Source organism: Zeus faber (genome assembly GCF_960531495.2).
Source record: "Zeus faber genome assembly, chromosome: 1".
Lineage (NCBI taxonomy): Eukaryota > Metazoa > Chordata > Actinopteri > Zeiformes > Zeidae > Zeus > Zeus faber.
Genome location: NC_137193.1, coordinates 7,079,556 through 7,104,479, shown reverse-complemented (window position 1 = coordinate 7,104,479; position 24,924 = coordinate 7,079,556). Strand labels below are relative to the sequence as shown.

Sequence of the window (24,924 nt, the reverse complement as noted above, 5' to 3'; positions counted from 1 at the left end):
CTGTAGAGTTAGTCAAACATTACAGTTAGTCAAACATTACAGTTAGTCAAATATTACAGTAGGTCAAATTCGGACGACGCACTCGCCGCATGTCAGCAGAGGTTCACACCTCCGACTTGGCGCTGACCGCTCACGTTTGGACCAAGCTCCTCCAAACTGAAAGGAACTTTCCCTTCAAGCGCCGTGTCAATTTAAGCGGATGTTGACTCATACAGCAGTCACACCCCCAGGTGATAGTCATATGTTAAGTATCAGCTCTTATCTCCAGGGCTTATTACAAAATCAACACTTTATTGGAGACACGCCCAATGTGATTCACTCTCACGTAAACAGAAATGTTTTCAGCGCTACAGTATGGACTGCGATCAGGGTGATCATGATTGTCAAAATTCGATAGACGTAGAGGGGCAGTCCATATTCAGGATTCTGGCGAGGAACATGCAAGGAGCAATTGGAAAACACAATCAACACACTGCATTTTTCCAAGCCTCGTGAACTTATTTCAGGGGTTAGATTTTGTTTGATTCGAGTGAAAAAAAAAGAAAGGAAGAAAACGAAGGACGACAATAAATGGGACCGTGTGCATCGGGAGAAGAGCTCCGAATGACTTCGCACCATCTATAGACATGGTCTGGACACAAAGTTATGATTAATGAAACATGGGAAAAAAAAAAAGTTTCCCCAAAAAGACCGTTTCCACAAGAGTCGTAAAAACAAAAAGAAGGAAGGCTGAGGGGGATAAATAACCCATCATTAATTCAGAGAGCTTTTTTCTTCCCTCTCTCCTGCTCTCAGAAGAAAGAGATTCAATGTGCTTCTCTGTCACAAGTCTCTTGACGTCGGGTTTAAAAATGGAAGCGGGGAATACTTGGGGGGGGGGGGGGGGGGGGGTGGCGTTTACGGAGGAAAGGGCCTCTCGCTGCCTCTGGCTCCGAGGGGCCGACCCGAACACGTCACATGTTGACAAAGCTCCACCCGGGACAGGCCCCGCCCCACCGCCTGTCACGCCGGCGGATCATGTTTAATGGGAGGCTATAAAGTAGCCCGGCAGGTCAGGAGTGAGAAGGAAACCTTGTGTGCGAGAGAGAGAGAGAGAGAGAGAGAGAGAGAGAGAGAGAGAGAGAGAGAGAGAGAGAGAGAGAGAACCTGGACAAAAATCCGGTCGGCTACAAACATGTTGCTCGCCGACTGCACCAACACCATCGATATGATCCCGGACCAAGGCAAGGAAGCAACGTGAGTGGTTTCCTTGGCATTTGCCGTTTCGACTGCAAGCTCGGCTTTTTTTTTTTTTAATACGAATGAGATGATTGAGATTATTTGGGGGAGGAAAAAAACACTTTTCATTTCACTCCAGGAGGAAAAACTGGAGAATCCGCATCCGGCGTTTGTTGAAGAAGACGACTTTCCAAACCACATCGGGCAGCAGGTGGAAAAACCGATCATACAGGTTTTTATCTCCAAAGTTCATTCCTTCGCGCGTTCAAATCTGAGCGCTTCAAACATACGACGAAAGCGTTTGAAACTGAATGGTTTGCCTTCTGAAACAGCTTTTTTGTTTCAAGTCATCAGTGGCGGTTAACGGCATCTCTAATTGTGCCTCTTTCTCCCTCTCCCCTCAGGCCGACCGTTGATGACGTGAATCAATGGGCGCAGTCACTCGACCAACTACTTAGTCACAAATGTGAGTGTCACTAGAGCGGCATGACGGCATGAAATACTTTCAAAGGTCACGCCTTGAATAGGGTCATTGAAATGCAACAACGGTTCGCGGCTGCAACAAAACAAAGACCATAACGGACCTCTCTCTGGGTTCCCCTTACCGCCCCTTGTTGCGTCCCTCCGTGCTGCGGGATTCGTCCTGACGTCTCTGCCTTTCGTCTGTTCCCGCCCCCTGGTCTGCAGATGGGAAAGCCATCTTCTGCGTGTTCTTGAAATCGGAGTTCTCCGAGGAGAACGTGGAGTTTTGGGTGGCCTGCGAGGACTTCAGGGCGACCGCGTCGCGAGCCGAGCTTGTGTCCAAGGCCAACCGCATTTATGAGGAGTTCATCAAGAGCGAGGCACCCAAAGAGGTAAGGGCGGCCCAGGCGAAAAATACCACGGAAACAATATAAATTTGATATTTTCCCAATAACTGCTGAGGAGAGGTGAGCTAATATAGCGTTAATTGTATTATATTCATAATAATAATTGACTCTGATGGAATTCATGTATTTATCCATATACATCTCCATATACACATTTTTAACTACAGCCAAAAGTATAATTCGATCACAGGGCAAACTTTCAACACAAAACAATACGCCAGAAGTCATTTAAATGCAAAGCCAAAGGTGTTTACAAAATAACTTGGCTGCTAAGATAATACCTCTATCTATCCTCTATCGCTAAATCTCAGTTGCTTTGATTGCTATTGGCCTTTTGCTCATGTTTTATACATATTGTTTTTTAATTTTATGTCACTGGGTTTGTTCATTCTAGGGGCTCTTCTGTTTTCAATACAGCGTCGCGTGTATTTCATGTACAAAGGGTGCTATAGATCAAATGTCTTATTAATACTAGTACCAAACGCATTGAGGTATTCACTGAGCACATCTCCGATTCACAGGTCAACCTCGACTACCACACCAAGAGCGCCATCGTCCAAAGCCTCAAGGAGCCTGGCGCGACCAGCTTCCTGGCCGCGCAGAGGAAGGTCTACGGCCTGATGGAGAACAACTCCTACCCCAGGTTCATCCACTCCAACCTCTACAGAGAACTCTGTGCAGCTGCAAAGGGCCGACGCATGCAGTCCTAGGCCCAAAACCGAAGCAGAGAGATTCTCTCGAAACGTTCACCACCATTCCCCCCGGCTCGACCACTGGGGAAGACAACCTAGGTCATAGGCCCAGATACAAAGTCAGAGCATCAACTTTGTTGGGAGACGTTATGGTTGGGGTTGGGGTTGGGGGTTTTTCAGGTGACTGGGAATCCTGTTTACAGCAGCCTGTGAGGCCTGGAGGAGACATCGGTAGATTTTAGTGCTGAATGCCTAAGTAGTGCTAAATGCAGAACGTAGAGCGTCTCAAAGTCACACTTTCTTAAATGGGCACTTGCTGTACTGTGCAATGGGCGGCTCACAACTTACACGAGGACTATCACATGTCCAATATCAAGTGTTAGATTATATGAATTTACAACGTTGATTTTCTAACTTAATATTTAATATTTTGTGAGACACTGTGTATTTATGTGAATTTACACTGTTTATATCTGATGCTTTAATCATACAATTGCATTTTCATCCCCTGTGGATTCTGTTTGTGGGGACAACTTGGGAAAATATTACATACAGGATCTTTCCTTCAATGATGTTCTGTTCAGGACAGTATCGGTTTACACTGTATTGTGCAATAATTCTACGTGTGGTGAAATTTATAGTGACATGATGCATTATAAATACTTTTGATCTTAAATTGGGGGCAGCCGGATTGCTCCGTCAATAAAAATGATACAAAATCAAACAACTGTGATAAGATCACTTATTCATCAATGCAAAGAAGTAGAGCCATTTTCCATGGCCTAAGTCATCAAGTGCAACCACAAACTTTTATGATCATTTATATAGAGATTAGAGAATCATTGTTTCCGAGTATTTGGGGTGCCTAGTTTCACATAGATAAAAGGTTAACAACGGTGCACAAGCACAAGGGCGGACAGCCAAACAGACGTACACACTGACTTGTTTTCAGAGAGGGTGTGCCAGTGTTACACCAATATGTGTGACCTATCGAACTGTGGGACACTAAAACACATTTCTTTGCTGCTTTGGAGCTGCTTGAATTAGTGATATCACATTCAAATAATTCCACATCGTGGAATATTATTTTAAAACAGCAAACGGCTACAGGACGGAATTTTTCGGTGAACCCTTGACAAAAACAGTTGACCTTAGTGTAAATAACGTAAGGGCCTCAAATACTTGCCAAATAGGTTGCGGTGGTTTTACAATCCTCTTACATTTGTACACAAAAAGTATAAGACGCGTGGGATTTAATGTGAAGGAAAAGAGGATCAGGGCTAAATCCGCTCGGTCACACATTTGGGTGTGACACCCGGTGTTTAAGGAGCCGGGGGGGAAATCTTGCCCGGTTTAGAAGTGCGCAGGCGTGGGAGCGGGGGAGATGGAACGGCGACTGTGGAATCGTTTCTCAGGCAACCTTCCACTGTGAGCTCGTGTCAAAGCCGTGGACGGTGACCAGGGCCGCCCAGGCCGCCCTGCAGCCTGCAGACCGGCTCTGCCCTGGAAGACCACAACCACCGTGAGATTTTGCAGGTGCAGTGACACTGAGTCACACATAACATCCCCGTGTATGTTGTTATAAGGCCCCCAAAAACACACAATGGTCGACTACACTCCGCTATTCACACAGATCCATTGGCCACTTGGGGAAACATTGCTAGTGTTGCTGGAGTTATATGAAACAAAGCACAGCATTTGGGTTTGGAATCTCAGCTCAAATTTAAAGAACATATACTGTATATCACATCTTTATATTTGACTTTTTACAGTGGTGGAAAGTAACAAAGTAATGTACAAGTACTTAAGTACATTTTTCCGGTATCTGTACTCACTTTAGTATATTGAGTTTTTAAAGACTTTTGCTCCACTGTTTCAAAGCAAATGTATATAATTTTTACTCACTTTTACTTACTTCATTAATTTGAATTGTTATCTGGATTTATATACATGTAGTTTGGAAAATAAGGATTTATATCCTTATACATTCTTTAAATCAAGGTTTATACTTATACGTCAACTTGGTACTGTCATTTTGTGTGTGTGCGCGATTTGTACTTTAACTTAAGTAAAATCTCTGAGTACTTCATCCACCACTGACTTTTTGAATTGCCGATATGGACACCAAACAAATAAAAGAAATCAGCATGTACACCTAGATAGATAGATAGATAGATAGATAGATAGATAGATAGATAGATAGATAGATAGATCTATATCAACTCTTCTGAGAAACATTTCCCATTAAAAAAATGTTCCCTCTTTCAGTGTAAAATATGTTCTAACGCTCTCTTGAAAGTTGGAACACTGACAATATAAATATTTTGTTCTGCGTCATGTGGTCTTGAACGTAGATGGGGAAACAGACATGGATTGTTCCTCTTTGCTACTAAGCTAAGTTTTGTTGTCAGTATCCATCTTGCAAGCACCCAGTCCCAGGCGGTACTTAAGGTGCGTGCGTAAACACTGGTGAGGAGGTAAAAATAGAAAAGCTTCCAATTTAAGCCTGCGCTCGGCCGGGCTGCTTACGTCAGTACTAGGCGGCAGACACACAGATACACACTGAAAGCAAAAAAAAGTCATGAGTTACGCTTTCTCGGTACTCATAGTATATCAACTCTGCTCCTAAACGTATGGCATGGATGAATCACGTCATGCGCTGCTACTGTTAATATAATATGCGCACATTGCTACAGGGATGAAAATATGCTGCTATGATCCCTGCTAAGTGTGGTCCCAAATTGGTGCAGCACCGGCCGCTCGGTCCCCTGCACCTTGTGGGACAAGACTGCGCCCAGCCCTCTGTCCGACACGCCGGTCTGCAGACAGAAAGGGAGCGAGAAGTTATGGTAAGGGTTAGCCAAATACAAGCCAAATGGGTGGAGAACGCCGATTTTTCCTTGGACTCCTGAGAACCTGCCAGCAGCCCTTGGTTAAATCTAGTGTTGTGAAAAAACAAGCCCTCCCTAACTGGTCGAGAAGTTCATTGACCCTGGGGCATCGAGTAGGCCTCGAACTTTGACACCCCGCTAACCCTTCGGTAGTCTATGCAGAACCGGACCGACCCATTGGGCTTACCAACCAGCACGATGGGACTAGACCAGTCACTCGTGGACTCCTCTATCACGCCCAAGTCCAGCATGGCCGCTAATTTCGCCTGCACGATCTTGCGTTTGTGTTCGGGCAGGTGATACGTCCGAGAGCGCACCTTCACGTCTCCACATGGTGGTGTATGAGAGACGTGAGGCCTGGCAGGGAGGAGAAAACATCTGTGTCGCCCCCTGCTTGTCAGACACAGTAACATGTAAAGTTCGGGAAGTGTACGTGACATAAAGGTAGTGCCCTTGTCAATCAGGATTTCCTTTGTGATTTCCGACTATCTATCCCGACTCGTGAGATAACCTGAAACAGTGCCTGCACCACACTTTAGGCCATAATACTGTGCAGAGGCACTGCTTCGGGGCACAGGGTTGCATAATCCCCTAGGGCTAACACAAAACGATACCTGCGGGCACTGCGGTCAAACTGCGGATGAGATCCATACTGAGTCTTTCGAACAGGACCTTGACTGGGGGAGGGGCCTCTACGGCGTTCTTGGCGTAGCCGGGGGGTTGACTAACTGGCACTCAGGACATGCAGCGCACCATTTACACAGATCTGCCCAAATGCCTGGCCAATAGAAGCCGGCCATATCCGCTGTCGTGTTTTATTGTGACCGAGGTGACCTAGCATCGGGTTATGGTGATCGCCTGGAAGAGCATTTCCCGGTGGCTCTTTGGAACCAACAACTGGGTTATCTCCTCTCCTGTCCGAGTATCACGGCTCACTCGATATAACCTGTCCCTAATCACCGGAAAATATGGTAAGTGAGCACGGCGTCTGGGCGCATCAATACACAATTGACTTTAACTACCCCTTCAAAGGCCCCACGTAGGGTGTCGTCTTGTGACTGCTGCAGCGGAAAATCATCGATAGGGAAGGTCAAGGGGACTGGGAGAGATCCCACTTGTCCCTGCACTTGTCCTCTCCTGGTCACCGTGGGCCACGCAACACTCACATCTCCCTACCAACCGTGAATGCACTCCCCGAGCCTCTCTCATCAATGTGTCAAATCCTGGCCAAACCGTGCCCAAAAACAGGGAGTGCAACAGGAACTACCTGCAGCCAGTACCTTATGCTTTTTCTCTTTCTCTTTTCTCTTTTTCGAATTTCAAGCAATTTCTGCAGCCGGTGCTTGACCACGCTCCTTGGTCCGCCACAAGGTTATTACGTGAACCTAACTCGGGTGATCACCATACGTGACATGCGTGATGGTATACGGTCCCATGAGTAATAGATTGCAGTCCCTGCGGATCTAAGGAACGTCTAGGTTGCGTAGGCAACCACAGTTCCCTGAGGGAGCAACTGTGGTTGCCTGTGCAACGGAGACATTCATGTAATAACTTTTTGAGGATAGACCTGTTTGTAACAAGGGAGAACACAGTGGTTCTACCTCCACCGCCGAGACAAACCGCCACTAGGAGTGAATGCTTTCACCCACGCCCCCTGGTGCCGTGGGCTGCTATATGGGTCCCCTCCGATCCACCTCATACACCACCTGCTAACGAGATTGAGAGTGGAATGAATGTTTCTCATTCTAGTAGCCCCAGAGCGCACGTCCACACTTTAGTGTCAGGGAGCTGTTCCAGTTAATGGCGGACAAACCACTGCCAATACCCAGGTCCCTGGGTGCCATTTCATAGGCACAGTGAATGATAAAACAGTGTCCGATCCTTGGTCAGCCACTGGGGGCCTAGAACCTGAGAGGTTGAGGCTACAACAACGGGGCTTATCGGTTTCTAACAACACTCAGTAAACTGGGAAGGGGCGCTCATTCACCGCTGGTGCGAAGGACAGAATGTCATGCCCTGCGGCGTACATGCTTTTCTTTTATCTCCAATGGTTATTGGACATGGATTTACCCCCCACTGTTAAGGTGTATGCATCGGTTATTTCTGCCTTGCACAGGTGATCCCTTTTAACCGATTCACACTATCCCTTAACAACAACTGTCTGACAAAAGAGTGCTTCTAAAAACAGAGCAGGCTGTAGATGTAATTGGCTTCGCGTTATGCCAATAAGGGTGAAGACAGAGGGCAGAGCCTATTTGAAATAGAAAAATTAGTTTGCTCTAACTCAAGTTCTATGATCATAGGCAAAGCCCTCTAGCTTTCACTGGCCTGCTGTCTTCCGAGGGTCGTATGAAGATTCCTGGGGAACAGAACACAGCAGATAAGCTGATGGGTACATTCAAATTCCTCCAGCAGGGCACGCTGCACCGGGGAAGCCAATAAGGACGAAGCTAGAGGGCAGAGCTTATGATCAGAGAACTTCAGTTAGAGTAAGCTAACTATCTGTCCCTCGTCCCTAATGAAGATGAGTTCAAAAACAAGCTTTTTCTCAATTAAAAAAAAAATAGTTATTTTTTTCCTCTATTTATATATTTTTTACTTTCTCTCTTCTCTTTTGATACTCACACATCCAGATAGTTTTGATCATTTCGTGGCGACGAAACATACATTTCTAGCCTTGCTTATGCATTTAGATTTCGCTCTGGAAAAAAAAGTGATCTCCCTGTTCCCGCCCACCAGCAAAAATACACGTCAAGACCGAAGTCAGGATTGGTCAATTCAACTGTCAGCCTCATGCGAGAGAGCACAAAAATGGGTTTAGAATTTCTAATGTCTTGTTGCGGTGAAGTTAATTGCAGGTGTATTTTGTATAAAACAGCAGTAGATGGTGCTAATGACTTACATCAAAAAGCCAATAATCACCAATAAGATTAATTGGACAAATATCTTCTATATTAAAAAAAAAAAAAAAGGTTGCAATTTCGGTTGTTATAAAACACTGGTCTATCTACAGTGATGATTCCATTCTATTCCTTTCTAGACAGCTATGCCACATTACATTATGTATATTAGAATATTATATTAGTATTTAATGAGCGCCCCCAAAAATGTCATATACCTGCTGTCTGCAGATTGAGTAAACCGCTCGCCCATCTGGTCCTGAGAGATGAATATATGCACTGCGTCATTCCTTTTAAGGAGACATGGACATTATTCGTTTCTAACCTCTCTCTCTCTCTCTCTCTCTCTCTCTCTCTCTCTCTCTCTCTCTCTCTCTCTCTCTCTCTCTCTCTCTCTCTCTCTCTCTCTCTCTCTCTCTCTCTCTCTCTCTCTCTCTCTCTCTCTCTCTCTCTCTCTCTCTCTCTCTCTCTCTCTCTCTCTCTCTCTCTCATAACACAACCACCTTTATCGACGATGGAAAATAAGTCCAATCAAATACACCTAGACTTTTATTATGAAAATAAGACAACATAATTTCAAGACATCTTTCCTTCTATCATGCATTATAGCAGATGGACATACACGGGAGGGTTGAGGGTACCTGATCGTTCGTTTTGTTTTGACCCTTTTTAAAGACAGTTCTCTCCCCCTCCCTCCACAGGCAGCAGACTGTGATGAGTCAGCGCTGCGGGCACCAGAACCGGTACATACCGCTCATGTGTTCATACTTGTGTATGTGTGCGAGCCAAGATCGTGAAACTCTGCATGTGTACGTGTTTAGCTGCTCATGGCTGATTGATGAATGGCAGACTGATGAAAAGTAAGTGTGTGAGCGAGCTAGACCGGGAGCGTCGCTGCTGAAGTCCGTGCTGTCACTTGGCCTCCTGGGCTTTTTTGGCACTCTGTTTTTCCTTGGCCTTGGGGGAGGTGGGGTGGGGGGGGGGCAAAGAAACATTGTTCCATTTAGAAAATGACATTGTTTTACAGTGATATTTGCATATTTTGAATCAACAAACACCTTGTAAGCCGGGCAAAGAAACATTGTTCCAGTTAGAAAATGACATTGTTTTACAGTGATATTTGCATATTTTGAATCAACAAACACCTTGTAAGCCTAGAATTTATTCATGGAAAAAAGGGGAGACGCATGTCAGCCGACACGTCGACTTGATTCACGTTAGATCATGTGACGTGTCTATGCTGCGCTCTGCTGGACACTATGAAAACTGCCACAGGGGAATGACTAAAAAAAGGTTCTTTACTGAACACATCTAATATACATTTACTCAACACTTAGTGATGACTATTTAGAGCCCAGCTTTCCTTTTGAAAACATCTTAAAATAATAATTATATATATTTTTTTAAATCATTAACCCCTCCATTTAATCTCTTCTCATTACTGCTGCACGCGTCTGTTGTGGCCTCTTCACGGAAAGTTAAAATTCCTGTCTTTTCCGTGACGCACCGAAATCGACCAAACCCAGTTAAACGGCAGGGCAAAGCGAGAATAATCACCTTTTCCACTAAAGGTATTAACTGTTGATACTCCGCCAGTGTTTTCAGCAGCTCCATTATGAACGGTAAGTAGTTGTGCTTTCGTCGAATATTTTCAATCTGTGAACACGGAAGCAAAAGGCAGCGATCAACATCGGTGGGACGGCGAGGGGCAAGGGAGCAGAGTGACACCGCCATCACAGAAGACGTCTCCATCGAGCGGGAATTTTAAACAAGGAATCCCGAGCAGGACCGAGCGAGCTGCGATACGAACACCGGACCTTGTATCTTTTGAGCTTGGTGTTCTCCTCCTCGATGAGCAGCTGGTGCTTCGCAATCTCCGACTGGATGGAGGCTCAGGAAGGTGCTTGCTCTGGTCGGTGTCCATGGCTCATCCTGCGAGTCCCCGAGCCGACGCATGTGCGGGTTTGTAGGAGCATGAAAACCCAATTCATAAGTTAGGGCTGCGCGCGGTTATCGACAGAAAACTACCGTTGGGTTCCGCATGCTGTAATACACGCCATCCTGATCATTTTGCTGAACTGAATCAAAGGAGTCACGCTGTCGACGTCGCAGCGTGGCGCTCCGATACAAAGCCTCGGGGAAAAGAATGGAGGACGAGGAGGTCCGCTCACCTCGGCGAGCTGGGCCTGGAGCTCTGCGATCTTCCTCTCGTAGATCATCTTCCTGTCCGACACGATCGCCATCAGGTTGAATCGGATTTCCCCCTCGCTGTACCTGGGTTCAGGAAGGAAAATGAATGGGGGAGAAGGAGGCGGGACGGAGAGTCGGACGGATGGACAAACGCCCTCGGGCATTCTTTGTTTTGCCTCAAAACTTCTCATGAGAGTCTCGCACCAAGTGCTTGCAATTGGATCAAAGCGATCGGGGAAGAATCACCCGACCGATGTGTTAAGTGAGGGGAGGGACGGGGGAGGGACGGGGGGAGGGACGGGGAGGGACGGGGGGAGGGACGGAGGCGACACCCACTTCTGTATTCTCTTCTCAATCACAGGGCGCACGGCGTTGATCCAGTCGTCTTGGTTGCACACACCTGAAAGAGAAAAGGCAATTGGGCCGAGAGACGGCGCCGCGAGTGTTCAGCACGGGGGGCTCGCGCTGGCGTTACAAAATAAAATTCAAGGACTCCCCCCCCCCCCCTCAAAGCACAATTTTCCCCATTTTCAATGACTTCACACAAAACAAGTGAAAATCTATTTTCAAAGTGTTTTCTATTAATTGAAATGTAATATAATTATTCATGTCATTGTCATCTATTATAAGTGTCTATTTGCAACCACGCTGCATTAAATGTTTATTTCCCTGGCATCATCTATGTCATGGAAAGCCATCCCGGAAATGGGTTATCACATTTAGATTTGAATAACAAAACTAGAGAGAAAATCAAAGGTCCCCCCCCAGGGCTATTTTCAAGGAATTCCAGTACTTCAACTCATGAGGATGAAATTCAGGCGCTTCAAGCACCTCAAGGGGCCTGGGTAAGAACCCTGGTGGGCTGGAGGGCCGGGCGTCAAACCCGGACGCTTTTTACGGCGTCGACCGAAATCTCAGCGACGGTGTTGCGTAGGCTTGGTGGCGCTGGGTACCGCAGTGGGAGAACCGGGCAGAAGGCACCGGAGCCAAAACGCCCCAGAGAGCAAATGACAACCAATCAGGACGCCTCTCCTTGTCAGAGGTGGTAACTGTTCAAGGAGTAAGCGAGTGGACGACGATGGATCGTGACGGCTACGCTCCGACTCGAGTGGGGGAGGAAGCGTTCTGTCGTTCACCACATTTGACTCTTTTATTTTTTTTTTTGGACGGAGTAATAACGACCAGTCGCTGGGGTCCGCGTCATCTTGTGCTTCCCTTCAAAACACAACTGAGCGACGGACGCGGCAACGGCAACACGCGGGGCTACGCACCCAGGTCGATGGGCCCCTCCCGGAGGCCGTCCAGCTCGTACAGCCGGCCGTTGACGGGGACGTAGCTGACGAAGTGGAAGGCGTCCTCGTCTTTCGATGACGACTTGGCGTCAAACTCAAACATCTGCTGTCTGGGGAACGGAAAAAAACAAACAAAAAAAAAAAAAAAGGCTCAGACGGAGGCACGTGGAATGAGTCAGTGGGCGAGCATCGCGAGAGGGGAAGACACACGGGGCGTCTAGTGCGACGGGGATGAACATGAATGATGCCGTTGAGTCGTTATGGATCACTTTGCCAGCTTGGGAGTTTTTAAAAAGGCCCCTGAAGCCAGTTTAATGTCTCAAACAAAGCAGATTCTCACCACTACTACACCGCTAGCGCCGATAATGAGGCGCAAACGTCAACAAAGTGCAGCGACCAATCCGGTGTCATACATCCACCGCAGTCACCGCAATCCTCTTTTTATTTTTCGTTTTTTTTAATTTTCAAATTTTAGCAGCAGAAGTTCCAAAATGTCAAGCACTCGGTACATGGCGAGATGTGATGCAGAATTACCCAAGTGTACACACCCTCTCACCCTCAAACAAAACGCCCCCCGGGCTCCTCCACATCCCTTCTGCCTCGCTGCAACCCAACGGCCTCGCACAGAGACAGCCAGCGTGGAAACCTCCCACATCCTTCCACTTTGCATTATTGACGTCGGCGCCAGCTATCGGCGTGTGTGAATCGACTTCATTTGCCACCTGTTGCCATGGCGTTGCTTATACACGATGTCCAATTACTGACTGAACAACCCCCCCCCCCCCCCCCCCAGTTCCCATTGGGCGTTCAGGGAAAAGAGGCCTTGAACAAGCGTTTATTGAGCAGCAGCTTACCTGGCAAAGCTGTTGTGCACTTGTCTGATCACTTCAGAATTACTCAGAGCCAGTCCTTTCATCTAAGAACAGAAAAACAAAGAGTCAATGACAAGGAACCTCCCCTCCTCAAAAACAAACAAAAAAATAAACAAACACATTCATTCATTCAAATTCATTCCAGCCTTGCTTGGTTGGAATGACAATGGATTTGATTTATTTGACTTTTTTTTTTTTACATTTCCTGCCAGCCATGTCTGTTGATTAAGAGGAAGTGGTGCATCACAAAATAACTTATGTGACATAAACAGAGCAAATTACAATTTCTAAAGTACGCTGAAGTCAACTATAAATGTATTATTTATGAGCACCAGCACAACATTTCAGAGCGCCCCTGAAACAGACACGCAACGCACGTTCATATTCCTTCCATCTTAACTGTATTACTGATAAATGCTTTGGTAATAAGTAGAACGTTGACAGAAATGCACTGCTTTACTTTAAAGGATAAAGGCAAAAAGTGAAGTGATGCTTTAACAGAGAAAAAAAACATGAAGTTAAATAGTGCATTTTTTAAACAGACACCAAGTAATAAATACACAAATGTAAACATAAGGTATGTGGTGAGAACATTACTGAGTTACTTATAAGTAAATCTACAGTTTTCTGGAGGAAGGAGCCGGATGTCACCCATGGCAGATGACGCTGGCAGTGTAGAACTGATATCAGGGCAGTGTTTCCACAGAATTAGATTCCATTTGTGATGGTAGCTGAACATTTATTTATTTATTTATTTTTTAAATCAAATTTTGATTTTTTTTTTTATGAACTAAAGCCATTTGTCCTTCACTATTTTCATATACTTTTCACATGTTACATAATGTTAACAATTACACCAATTCTTGCTCGCTCCTAGTGTTGATATAAAATGATGTAAAAAATAAATAATAACTAATAAATAAATCAATAAATAAATAGCCCTTCGGAATATTTGCAAGTTGCACTGGCGCTGCTAGTAACAACATTTAGTAGCACTGTCTACGAAAAACAGTCGCAAAATGCGAGTGAAAAAGCTGGCGGTCTGGAACGCTGCGTTATGTGGAAGCCGCTCGGATTAACACGGGAACTGCGTGGAGAACCGTCAAAGGGGGGCGTAGCAAAATGAAAGATTTGGGGGAAAGTAGGCCTTTAAATCTATATTTTTTAAGCACATATTCGGCATGACAAATTCAATTTCATGAAGTTTGTCTATTGAAATTTCCTGTACCATTTATTTTACCGTGTGTGCGTGGGGGAAGGTGCACTGGGCATATTGATAGATGGGGCGGGGCACAAGGGGATGTCATTTCCATTCGTTTGTTGATAACGATATAATTCCTTCATTATTCGTTTTCTACCGCAATCATTAATTTTCTTTTCTTCGTCGCCAAGCCCTTGTAATCCTGGAGGGGGGCTTGGCGAGAGAAGCGTGAATACCACCGCTCGACCGCGTTACGAAACGCACGTCGGACCCACGAGGTACGTACGGCGGCGTCGAAGCTCTGCGAGAACTCCCTGAACTCGGTGAGCGTGTCTCCCAGCTGCATGTCGGAATGGGTGCAGTTGAGCAGCACGCTGACGATGGCCTGGGTGGCGCAGGCGTTGTTGATGACCTGCGGGGGTTCAAGCGAGCGAGACGTTAGCGAGACGGAGCGCCGTCCTCGGGCGGCGGCGACCCCCGACAGGAAAATCGCTGGAGCGGCCCCGCTCGGCCGGACGCAAGATAAGGAAGAAGGAGCGAGACGCACCTGTTTGGCGAAGAAGATTTTGTCCAGTCTCGAGTCCTGGACGATGGACCCCGCCGGCTCCTCGCCCGACTGCCACTTGAACAGGAAAATCAACCCGTGAACCGGTCTGCGGGCGGGGAAGGGAGTCAGGGGCCAGGCTGTGAAAGATCGCTCCCCCCATCCCCTGTCTCTCACTGTCGAAGCATTCGCCACCGGCGGCGGCGCCTCCACTTACTTGAGGTTGTCGAAGTTCTCTGGCTCCATGCTCCAGATCTCCTCCACCTGGGCCCCCCTGCAGCCTGGGGAGGTTCAATCAAGAAATACGGACATGCAGAATCGGAATCTATTACATTTCACTGCATATATTTATGAAAGTATGTATAGGTATGTGACAAATAAAAATCTTGAATCGTTGCAAATGAAGTTTGCACATACAAGGAATTTGTACCTACATGAGACACACATGTTAAACAGCAAAATATACAAGAATAAGTCAAATAAGGTTTTGTTGGGTTTTTTTTAATAGGGCTGTACAGTTTGTGCAGGAATGTGCAAATGTTTCGTCTGAACTGTAACTACACAAAAAAAACATAAATTATATAAAAAATACTAATAATTAGGAAAAAAATATATATATATACACATCTGATAAAATGATGAAGGGATAAACGTGCATGAATAAAAACAAGTGACGAAAATATGTTCAATGAATTGCATTTCCCAACTCGTCCTTGTGCATATCGAACGCTGAGTAACGCTAGCAAGGATAGCACACGCATCAACACGGGCTCGCTGCGCGTTCGTTCGGGCAGAACGGGAGAAGCTCGGACCGGCCGGGTGCTCTCCGCGCCCGGCGGACTCGTCCCCTCCGCCCCGCATTCGAGAATTCCAAAAAAAAAAAAAAAGAGGGGGACGCACAAGTCGGCGAGCGCGGCCAAAGAGCTAGCACGGCTAGCCCGCTCCCGTTAGCCGCGTCGGGCTAACGGGAGCCGAATAAGAGAGGCGGGACTGCACGTACCGAAGCCCTTGATGAGCTCCGTGAACACCCCCGGGTCGCTTTCCATCAGACACCATTCCCCGGCGCTTCCAGCCATTTTTTTTTTTTTTTTTTTTGGTTTACCCCCAAATCGAAAATCGGGTCCAAAACAACCAAACGAACAAACAAACAAACACCGTCTCACGTTCCGCGGCGTGCTCGTCGAGCGCGATTCAGAATGGACTCCAACCCCCGAGGCGAGACCCGTGAACGAAATCTCCGAAAAGACTCGGGAGTCCGGAGTCACTCCGGCGGCGGCTGGTTCTGTTTGGAATAATGAATGTGGAGCGTGACAGATTCACGCCGAGACGAGTGGCCGGGACACAGTCACGGTCACTCGTTGTTGTCATTCGCGGATTCCAATTTCCCTGCCAAAATGAATACTTCTGAGAGAAGGTCTCAGCGCTATGTCCTGGGATCCATAGCTCGGGTGGTTCGCACGGTTTTGGCCTCAGTAAATATTTTTGACGGCGTCGATTGATCCCCGGGGCGGCTCGGTTACCGGCTCCTGGTCACGGGTCACGGCGAGCCCTCGCGCGATGCCAACCGGACCCGAAAAATCGAACGACTCTTGCCGTGTCCCGCGACTCGTCGAGAACCGGATCTGTGCAAATCGGTCGAACCGCTCTCCGCCGAGCCGGCGGCGGTGTGGGTGCGCGCGTTTTGCCACACGGCGTGTCCCTGCTGACGCTTCACGGCGGATCACGGCCCTTTTTCTTTTTCTTTCTTCTTTCTTCTTTTTTTGCGGGGTATTGGAAGTGTTTACGCCATGATGTGTCGTTGCCATCCAAAAAAGGGAAAACGAACAAGGGCTGTTGATCAACAAGCAACGCCAACACCTAAACACCCGCATGATCAGCAATCATTTGTAAAACCGACCCACGATTGCAAACTCAACTAGTGAGAGGTCGTTCACTTCACTGCTGTTTATTTTATTTTATTTCATTTTATTTTTACCAGCATTCATATGCCGTACACCAAACAGCCACAACATTCAAACCTCTGACAGGTGAAGTGAATAACGTTGTTCACCTCGTTCCTTTTTGCCCACTACGCAGCTGTCGTGCCCTAAGAATGACATAGTACCGAACGACCTTGTGTGGCGCTGTACACCTGACAAATAAAACCGTTTGAACGTTGACACCTGTCAAGGGGTGGGGCATATGAGGCAGCAGGTGAGGAGTCAGCTGTGCAAGGATCTGAGCCTCTTTGACAAGGAGCACATTGTGATGCTGGACGACCGGGTCAGAGCACCTCCACAAGCACAGGTCTTGCGGGCCGCTCCCGCCGTGCAGTGGTTACGACCTGCCAAAGGTGCTCCAAGGAGGGACGACCGGTGAACCGGCGACAGGGTCATGGACGCCCAAGGCTCACTGGTGCACGTGGGGAGTGGAGTCTAACCCGTCTGGTTCGATCCCACAGAAGAGCTACTGCAGCACAAAGTGGTGAAAAAGCGAACGTTGCTCCAATAGAAATGTGTCAGAACACACGGTGCGGGGCAGCTTGCCGCGTGTGGGAGCGCTCACAGTGTCCATGCTGATCCCTGTCCACCCCTGAAAGCACCTACAATGGACACGTGAGCGTCACAACTGGACCATGGAGCAATGGAAGAAGGTGGCCCAGTCTGATGAATCACCTTTTATTCCCTGACGGCAGTGTCCTCTTTCAGCAGGATAATGTGACCTGCCACCCTGCAAAAGATGTTCAAGATTAGTTTGAGAAACATTGCGAAGAGTTGGGGCCGAATTGACCTCCAAATTCCCCAGACCGCAATCCCATCGAGCAGCCGTGGGATGTATTCCAGGACTAACAGGATCTGCTGCTAACGTCCAGGTGCCAGATACCACAGGACACCTCCAGAGGTCTAGTGGAGTCCACGCCTCCACGGGTCAGAGCTGTGTTGGCGGCACAAGGGGGAGCTACACAATATTAGTGGTTATGAGTGGTGGTTTTTATGTTGCGGCTGATCAGTGTATAGTTCATTGCTGCAGGAATAAGAAATTGACAATTCCATGTGAATATACTTTATTTCAATATTCACCTGAAGATAAAACGTTCATCACAACAAGAGGTGTGTGTGTATATATATATATATATATATATATCCAGCACACACTTAATCAGAAACACTTAGTCTTTAACTGTTAATACTAGACCAACTTAAGAAGATCAAGATGAAACTGAACAACTATTCCGAGTAATTCCTGAGTGCTGGTGTTGTCAAACGTACAACATTTTATATTATTTATGAAACACACACATATATATATACTGTATATATATATATATATATATATATATAACACACACCTATATAACTGTGTGGAGTGTTCATTGTCTTGAGTCCACTTTCTCCATTCTCCAGCGTCTGGTCATAACAAATTCAGTTAAGTTTTATGCCTTCACAGTGAACGACACGACTATGACTCAATAACATAAATAAAGCTATACGGCACTAAGGGAGTGATGAACTGATAAGCTCCGTGTGAACCGCAACGGCAATATTGGCACCATGAAAGTAGGGTTACAATATGTACGGAATTTTGTCAACCTCGCTGGCTCACGTGCATCCCATGTAATGTCACAAACAGGCAAAAGCGCCGAAACCCGTCACGCCGCGGCGTCAACTGACAAAAAGCCTCCAGCCACCAGATGAAACGAAATGTGAGCGCGACGTCAGGTGTTCCCTTCGTCCCGACGGCGCAACAGCGCGGCGGTTCTCAAGCAGCGCGCGATGTGCAGCGCAGAGTCGAGTAAACATTCGAGGAATGGCGGCGAGAGGGAAGCGGCGAGGGCGGTCAGTCATTGTAGCGGTTCGACGCGGTCGCCGCCCGAGCCCTCGGAGCCGCACTGCTGGATGAGCGCCACCAGCTTGCCCTGCTGGTGGAGCTGCCTGGTGTCCGAGCCGCCGCCGATGCAGTTCCCGTTGATGAAGACTCTGGGCACCTGGGGCACACAAAATGGCATTGCGTGATTATAATTATTATTAATATTATTATGAGGGTTCAAACCCCAAAGGGGTAGAACCTTGTTTTTCTGCCGGTTTATAATTCTTTGTTCACATACGCCGCGCCTCAAATTGCCATGAGCCGGAACGAGCTGGAAACATGAAACTCGGCCCAATAACTGGAAATTACGTGCAAACGCTTCCCAAGAAACATGAGCCCAATCGGCCAGATGGTGGCGCTATAATTAAGGTCGAAAAGGGCAAATTTGGAAAGGCCGCGCCTCTTACATCGTGACTGTGTGACTTTAAATTTGACACACAAGTCCGGCTCAATGTGCCCTACAAAAAAAGCCACTTGGACCATACATGTGAATCAACTTTTTGGGATCTTGCCTGTATCAACACCAAAATTTGGTATACAGCATTGCGGGACTGAGATGCAAATTTCCATTTAAAATGAGCAAGATCGGTCCAAAAACATGGCCCGCCCGTGTGCGAAAAACCGAATGCTATCCTGGTTGATCCTGCCAGTAGCATATGCTTGTCTCAAAGATTAAGCCATGCAAGTGTAAGTCCACACGGCTGGAACAGTGAAACTGCGAATGGCTCATTAAATCAGTTATCAAAAGATCAAAAAGAAATCAAAAAGAAATATATTCATCAAAAGAATAAAAAATTAAAAAAAATCCCTCGCCCACGCCCACCAATACATCGGCACTTCAAATTGGACCTTGGTAGATATCCTGAGTCCCTGTTTGGTAATAGGTCTCCAGAAGCTTTTTCGGCCCCACCCAAAAGGGGCGTGAAAAACACCACAAACGTGCACCTGAAAACCTGTGGAACAGATTTCACTAGATTTGATGCTCTGGGGAGTATTAACCAAAATCTGACCAATTGCAATTTGTGTCGATCGAAAAATATGTGCTTTACAGAACCTGGGAAACCTGTAATACCTATAATACCTAACATGGATGAATTGGATCCAGTGCCTTGCTGCCTGCAGCTATATTCTTTTTTATTATTATTGTTGTTATTGTTGATATAGTTGACAGACAAGGAACTCTTACCGTCCTGGCACCAGTCATCTGAGCCAAGGCTTCCTGCAGCCTCCTCCCGTCGTTGTGCTCGTCCAGCTCAATCGCTTTGTAATTTGCGCCGATGTCGTTGAATACGTTCTTGGCCATCTTGCAGTACGGGCAGGTCGTCTTGGAGAATATCACCACGCAGTTACGCGACACCACCTCCTGCGTGGTCAGAGCGGAGTGGGATCAGTGTAAATCAGTAGGAGTCGGAATTATCCCACGCCTGCTCCCGTAAGATAAAATCTATAATAATAATATTATAACGAAACAATAATAATAAAAATATAACGAAACAATAATAATATTATAATGAAACAGCAATAATAATAATATTATTTTGAAAAAATAATAATATTACAATGAAAGAATAAAAATAATAACAATAATAATAATAAGATAAGAACTTTATCAATCCCCTATCAACAGAAGGATAAGAAGTAATCTAAATAAATACATCAATAACATAACTTAGTAATTCTGTGTAATTATTAATTCCACAGCTAACTTGGAGTAGCCCGATGCTGACCAGTTAGCTCAATGTGGGCAGAGGTAAATTTCTCTAAAGTAAGTACAGGTAGCATAGCATATACCATATACTATACGTATAGTATATATGGTAGTCTATAGCAGCAAGTTCACAGCTCACAATTTGATATGTGCATGTAAAGATGCTTATCATGAAAGCGATTGAACATCTACGTCAACAGTAAAAGCATCATGTCAGCGATACAGAGGTATCTAGACAGTCAACCAGGGCTCTGAACGACCTCAACAGCAAAAGCGGGAAGTCAAGTACACCAGATCACCTCTTACCTGAACATACTGTGCACATGCGGCGCTGGACAGCCCACCCGCAGGCGACGACGTCAGGTTGCCCATCCTGAAAGAATCAAGAGAGCATTTTCGTTACGCCGCTCAACGGTCATCTGCGAGGTACCGCGACATGACGCGACGGGCTCGGACGCGAGACGAACGGGAACGCCCAGGACCCGCTGCCGTCTCTGCCAAACAACCTGAGAAACTTGAAGACGTCATAGGAGGCGACAAATCTGTCACTGAGAATAACGGTCAGCAGAAGCGTGAAGGGGTAGATGGCAGCGGATCTGTGGATCAGCGCCTCCATCGCAGCGAGCCTCCGTCCACACGTGCGTTCCGACGGTGAGCGGTGACGGGTCGGCAGCTTGGCCACAGATGAGGTCGGGCTGCTAATCCGGGATTAGGGAGTGGCTTTGCTCTCGATTCTCAAGACCTTGGCCTGGAAGGAGGACGCATTCCCCATTTTCTTTTATTTTTTACAGCCCGGTCCCGCGAGTAGCGCGCCCCGCCACCGACGAACGCACCGCTCTTCTGCGACGTGTAAAAAAACAAAACATGCTAAAGTGTTTTCTGGCCTTTTTTGACCCATCGCCACTTCTGCAAATCAGCTTCTTCGACTACAACCAGGCTAATAACGTAAGAGGCGAGAAACAGGGAACGACTCCCGATAACGTTGTGTTTTAACGTCACTATGGGTGCACCGCGGCGGTTACGATTAAAGGTTAAAGTCCTTTTAAATCAAATGTGACATGGCTGTTATTCAAAACGACTACTTCATCGTGTAACTGCAACGCGGGCCTCGCCTTCAGGCACCGTCGGGTGGTGAATCCCTCAGTAGTAAGGTGTTCAGCGAGGTCGCGCCGTGAACAGTGAAACATGATGGGAACCAACAATTTGAGTTGAAAAGAGTAGCCAACTGATCCCAGACCTGCCAACCTCGGGAAAATATTGCGAGTACCACAGCAGTGTAACGGGGAGTGTCCGTGGGGTTTGAGTCACTTCAGCTCAATGACTCCATCAGGTACTCGCACCGTAGCCGCCTCGTAATGAGGCGATTCACATGGTATCCGAACTACTAAGACCAACACTCTATATATATATATATATATATATATATATATATATATATATATATATATATACACACACACACACACAAACTCATCTCATTAGGACATAACCCTTGAAATGCATCATCTTGTAAAGTTACCGAACATTCCTCTTTCTGATTTTGTTTTGTTTTGAAGTCTGACCTGCAGATTCTGATTTCGCATCTGCTGTACGTCGATGACAAATACATCCCATGATCTGATGACGCCCACGTGACTGGACAGCCGCACCGCTGCAATTTTCAGTTACCACAGCGGCGAGATTGCTGATTTTGACACTGCGTTTGTTGTTGTTGTTCATTATTCACCACGGAACGAGAATTGAACACGGAGCCGCCGCTGAGCTCCAGCGAACTGAAAGATGGGACCGTCACCGAGTTTCAGCATCATTCAGCCTGTAACTCTCACTGAGCTTTAGTTGTACACAACATGTAACTGACATGGAAACGTCCAGTTCAAACTTCAAATCAAAGCCTCTTTCACTTTAAGTGCAAATATGCATTGACGTTATATTTATACGGCACCTTGCAAACAAATTGCAATCGTGACTAAAGAAGGAAAGAAAGAAAGAAAGAAATGCCTAAACGGCCGACTCCTCTCACTCTGGCTCACTGAAGCCCCCCTCCCCTCACCGCGCGTCAAACCCACCGGATCCCATCGAGCGACTCGAATCTGAAAAGCGCCCCCGACGCCGATCGGCCGCACGTTCCCGGTGTCGCCGGCGGATCGATCGGCGCGGCACGCGGCGAACACGTTCACGTCACGGTCACGGTCACATCGCTGCGCTTCGTTATAACGCTCCCACGTTTCCCCCACCGCACCTGGGCAACGCAGCGTTACACCTGGGTGGATCCTGGAGCTGGGGATCCACAACCGCAAATACCCAATACATCTACGCTGTTGTTTTGTATTGATTGATTGATTGACGTCATTAAATTACAACAGAATAATTCTTTTTTTCAGCTGGCTTTCGTGCCTGCGTATTTTGACCAAGAATCGCGTGGCCGGCACCCGCAACGCGTGCGGGACGGCAGGTCCGCGGTCCTGTAATTCCGCGGGGGGGGGGGTAAACCCTGTGAAACGCCGTGAATGAACCCGGTCACCGCAAAACCAGGACGTTCGATCCACACCGACGCTTTTGCGTTCGGAAGCGGCGGCGGCGGCGGCGGCGCGTAACCGTGACAGACATGACCTTCGGCAGCCGGTCCACGCCTGTCGAGGGGAACCTCCGCCGCGGGCGAACGCTGCCAGTGCAATGCAAGCCATGACAAAATGAACGAGGCGTGGACCTAAATGGAACATGCGGCTCCAGGCGAGCGGTCGCGCCCTCCAGGTTCCCGGTTCAGGGCGGATTGGACGCGTCTCGGCCGTCACCGCGTCGCCGCGTCAACGACTGTTTACGCCATAAGCGCCTTCCTTACGTGGCTGCCCCCGGAAGTACTTCCTTGCGCAAGCCGGAAGTGGAGGAATATTTTCCAACTGGAAAAACGTATTTACATTTTTGATACAATACGTTATAATATTATTTATAATATTATAATATTTACAATTTGAAATATTATATACATATCATAAAAATAAGATACATCAACAATAATAATACATATATGTAATATTGCTATTATTTGAATACCATTATACTTATATATGCACCTACTATACTTATTTAATAGTATTGATAATAAAGCATTAATAACAGTATTAGAAATAAAAATGTATTCAAATGAATAGTATTAACAATAAAGTATATTATACTAATATATAATATATTTCTTATCCTCATATTCTATCTTTTAAATACTATTATACGTAACAATTTATAATCTATTTTATTTGTCTATTTTTGCATTAAATTGAAGATGATTACACCGAATACATATAACTAATGTTATATATTACTTCATCACTCAATATCAAGAAGCGTGGTAAAACGGCAGGGGCACGTGGAACCCTCTGGTTTGGTATGGAAGGCAGAACCAAGACACGATTGGGGTCAACAGCCTTTTATTGCCCCAGCGCCAGGTAATAAAAAAACACAACCAATATACCCAATATAACTATATATATATATATATATATATATATATATATATATATATATATATATAAATAAAATAACTTACATTAATAACTTATATTACAATTTAAACAAATATCTGTGATCGTATAGTCCCCCCCCTTCACTGCAACAAAATGAAAAATCGACCACTTCTACATTTTATAAACTCAACTTTCAAACAAATTAGTAGAAAATTACCACTTACCTGGCAATAAAAAACAACTCAACAAAACTTTGGCACACGGACTCCAACTTCGCTTCAAATCAAAATCTAAAATAATACAATTAAACATGTTCCTTAGTAACAATACAACCTACCAGCATTCTCGTCCACATGGATACAGGGGACCGGAACCGAAAGTCTCAGAGACTTTACCCTTTCACCGTAAGCAAACGAGATGAGGGGAGTCCTCTGACTTCTTCCGGGCAACGGATTTTGGGGTCTGATCTGGACACAGAAATGCATGAGCGAGCTTCGTGAAGTGATCGGTTTTCACTAACACATCCACAGTTTTGTTATTCAAGTCCTCGGCAGACCAGAAGTCTATGCACACAAGTTCTAAGGGAGCAGTGGTTATGAGGCTTTCTAGTAGCCCACGGCCCTCAGGTTCTGGCAATTTCACTGCTATTGTGGGAGCCCATTAGCTTTAACCCCTGCACAGGTTTGTGCGCCAGCCACCATCTTTTTGGCAAGTTTGAGATCGTGTCAGCCCTTATGAATAGTGTCCACTCTTCTGCCCTCTGTCTCAATTGGTGCAAAATTTGTTCCTGAACTACACATTACTGCAAAGTGGTTTGATATTGTCTGTAAATACTAGAGTTAAACAGACCTATATTCTGTCTGGGGGCTGAGAAAGGTACAAATAAATAATTTGAGATATATATATATATATATATATCCAGCGCATGACAAGGAGTTTACTTTTATGATAGTGATGTCTGACAATGGCACCCAGAAGGTGTTATATCAAGGAAAGTAACGTGGTTTGTCATGCTCCCATAAACCAGGCACGCCGGATACACAGCCCAGACAATGAAACGTATTTCCCTCAAACAAAAGTGTACATTTTGTTACAGAGATAAGCACTGCAGGTATTGGAGACTAAGACAACATTTATTAAGTTTCTAAACAAAATGAAAGATACATTTCACTAGTTCTATTAAAAACAGAATTCATGATACCATCAATAGACGTGCTACGCACCAAGGATCTGGCCGGTGGGT

At 46.2% G+C, this 24,924-nt stretch overlaps 3 protein-coding genes across 4 annotated transcripts; 1 reads left to right on the top strand and 2 right to left on the bottom strand.

The window, feature by feature from the left end:
- Positions 1-1,088: 1,088 nt before the first annotated feature.
- rgs2 (regulator of G protein signaling 2) lies at positions 1,089-3,465 on the top strand. The gene is made up of 5 exons (XM_080008460.1): positions 1,089-1,236; positions 1,358-1,450; positions 1,623-1,684; positions 1,906-2,072; positions 2,609-3,465. Exons 1-5 carry the CDS (start codon positions 1,175-1,177, stop codon positions 2,795-2,797), a joined length of 573 nt encoding a protein of 190 aa, XP_079864586.1. The 5' UTR covers positions 1,089-1,174; the 3' UTR covers positions 2,798-3,465.
- Positions 3,466-9,096: 5,631 nt separating this feature from the next.
- uchl5 (ubiquitin carboxyl-terminal hydrolase L5) lies at positions 9,097-15,895 on the bottom strand. The gene is given in 12 exon segments (XM_080012927.1): positions 9,097-9,527; positions 10,128-10,226; positions 10,388-10,459; positions 10,461-10,502; positions 10,742-10,844; positions 11,097-11,160; positions 12,032-12,162; positions 12,907-12,968; positions 14,412-14,537; positions 14,673-14,778; positions 14,887-14,950; positions 15,670-15,895. Coding segments are annotated over 12 exon segments (990 nt in total). The 5' UTR covers positions 15,746-15,895; the 3' UTR covers positions 9,097-9,482.
- Positions 15,896-17,701: 1,806 nt separating this feature from the next.
- On the bottom strand, positions 17,702-23,066 carry glrx2 (glutaredoxin 2). 2 transcript variants are annotated; one of them, XM_080013360.1, is made up of 4 exons: positions 22,931-23,066; positions 20,530-20,596; positions 19,702-19,878; positions 17,702-18,633 (listed from the first exon to the last, which is right to left on the bottom strand). In XM_080013360.1, the coding sequence occupies exons 2-4, from the start codon at positions 20,593-20,595 to the stop codon at positions 18,490-18,492; spliced, it is 387 nt and encodes a 128-aa protein (XP_079869486.1). In that variant the 5' UTR covers position 20,596; positions 22,931-23,066; the 3' UTR covers positions 17,702-18,489. The 2 variants fall into 2 exon arrangements, with proteins under 2 accessions (XP_079869486.1, XP_079869485.1); XM_080013359.1 differs by having other exon boundaries at positions 22,834-23,063.
- Between the last annotated feature and the right edge of the window lie 1,858 nt (positions 23,067-24,924).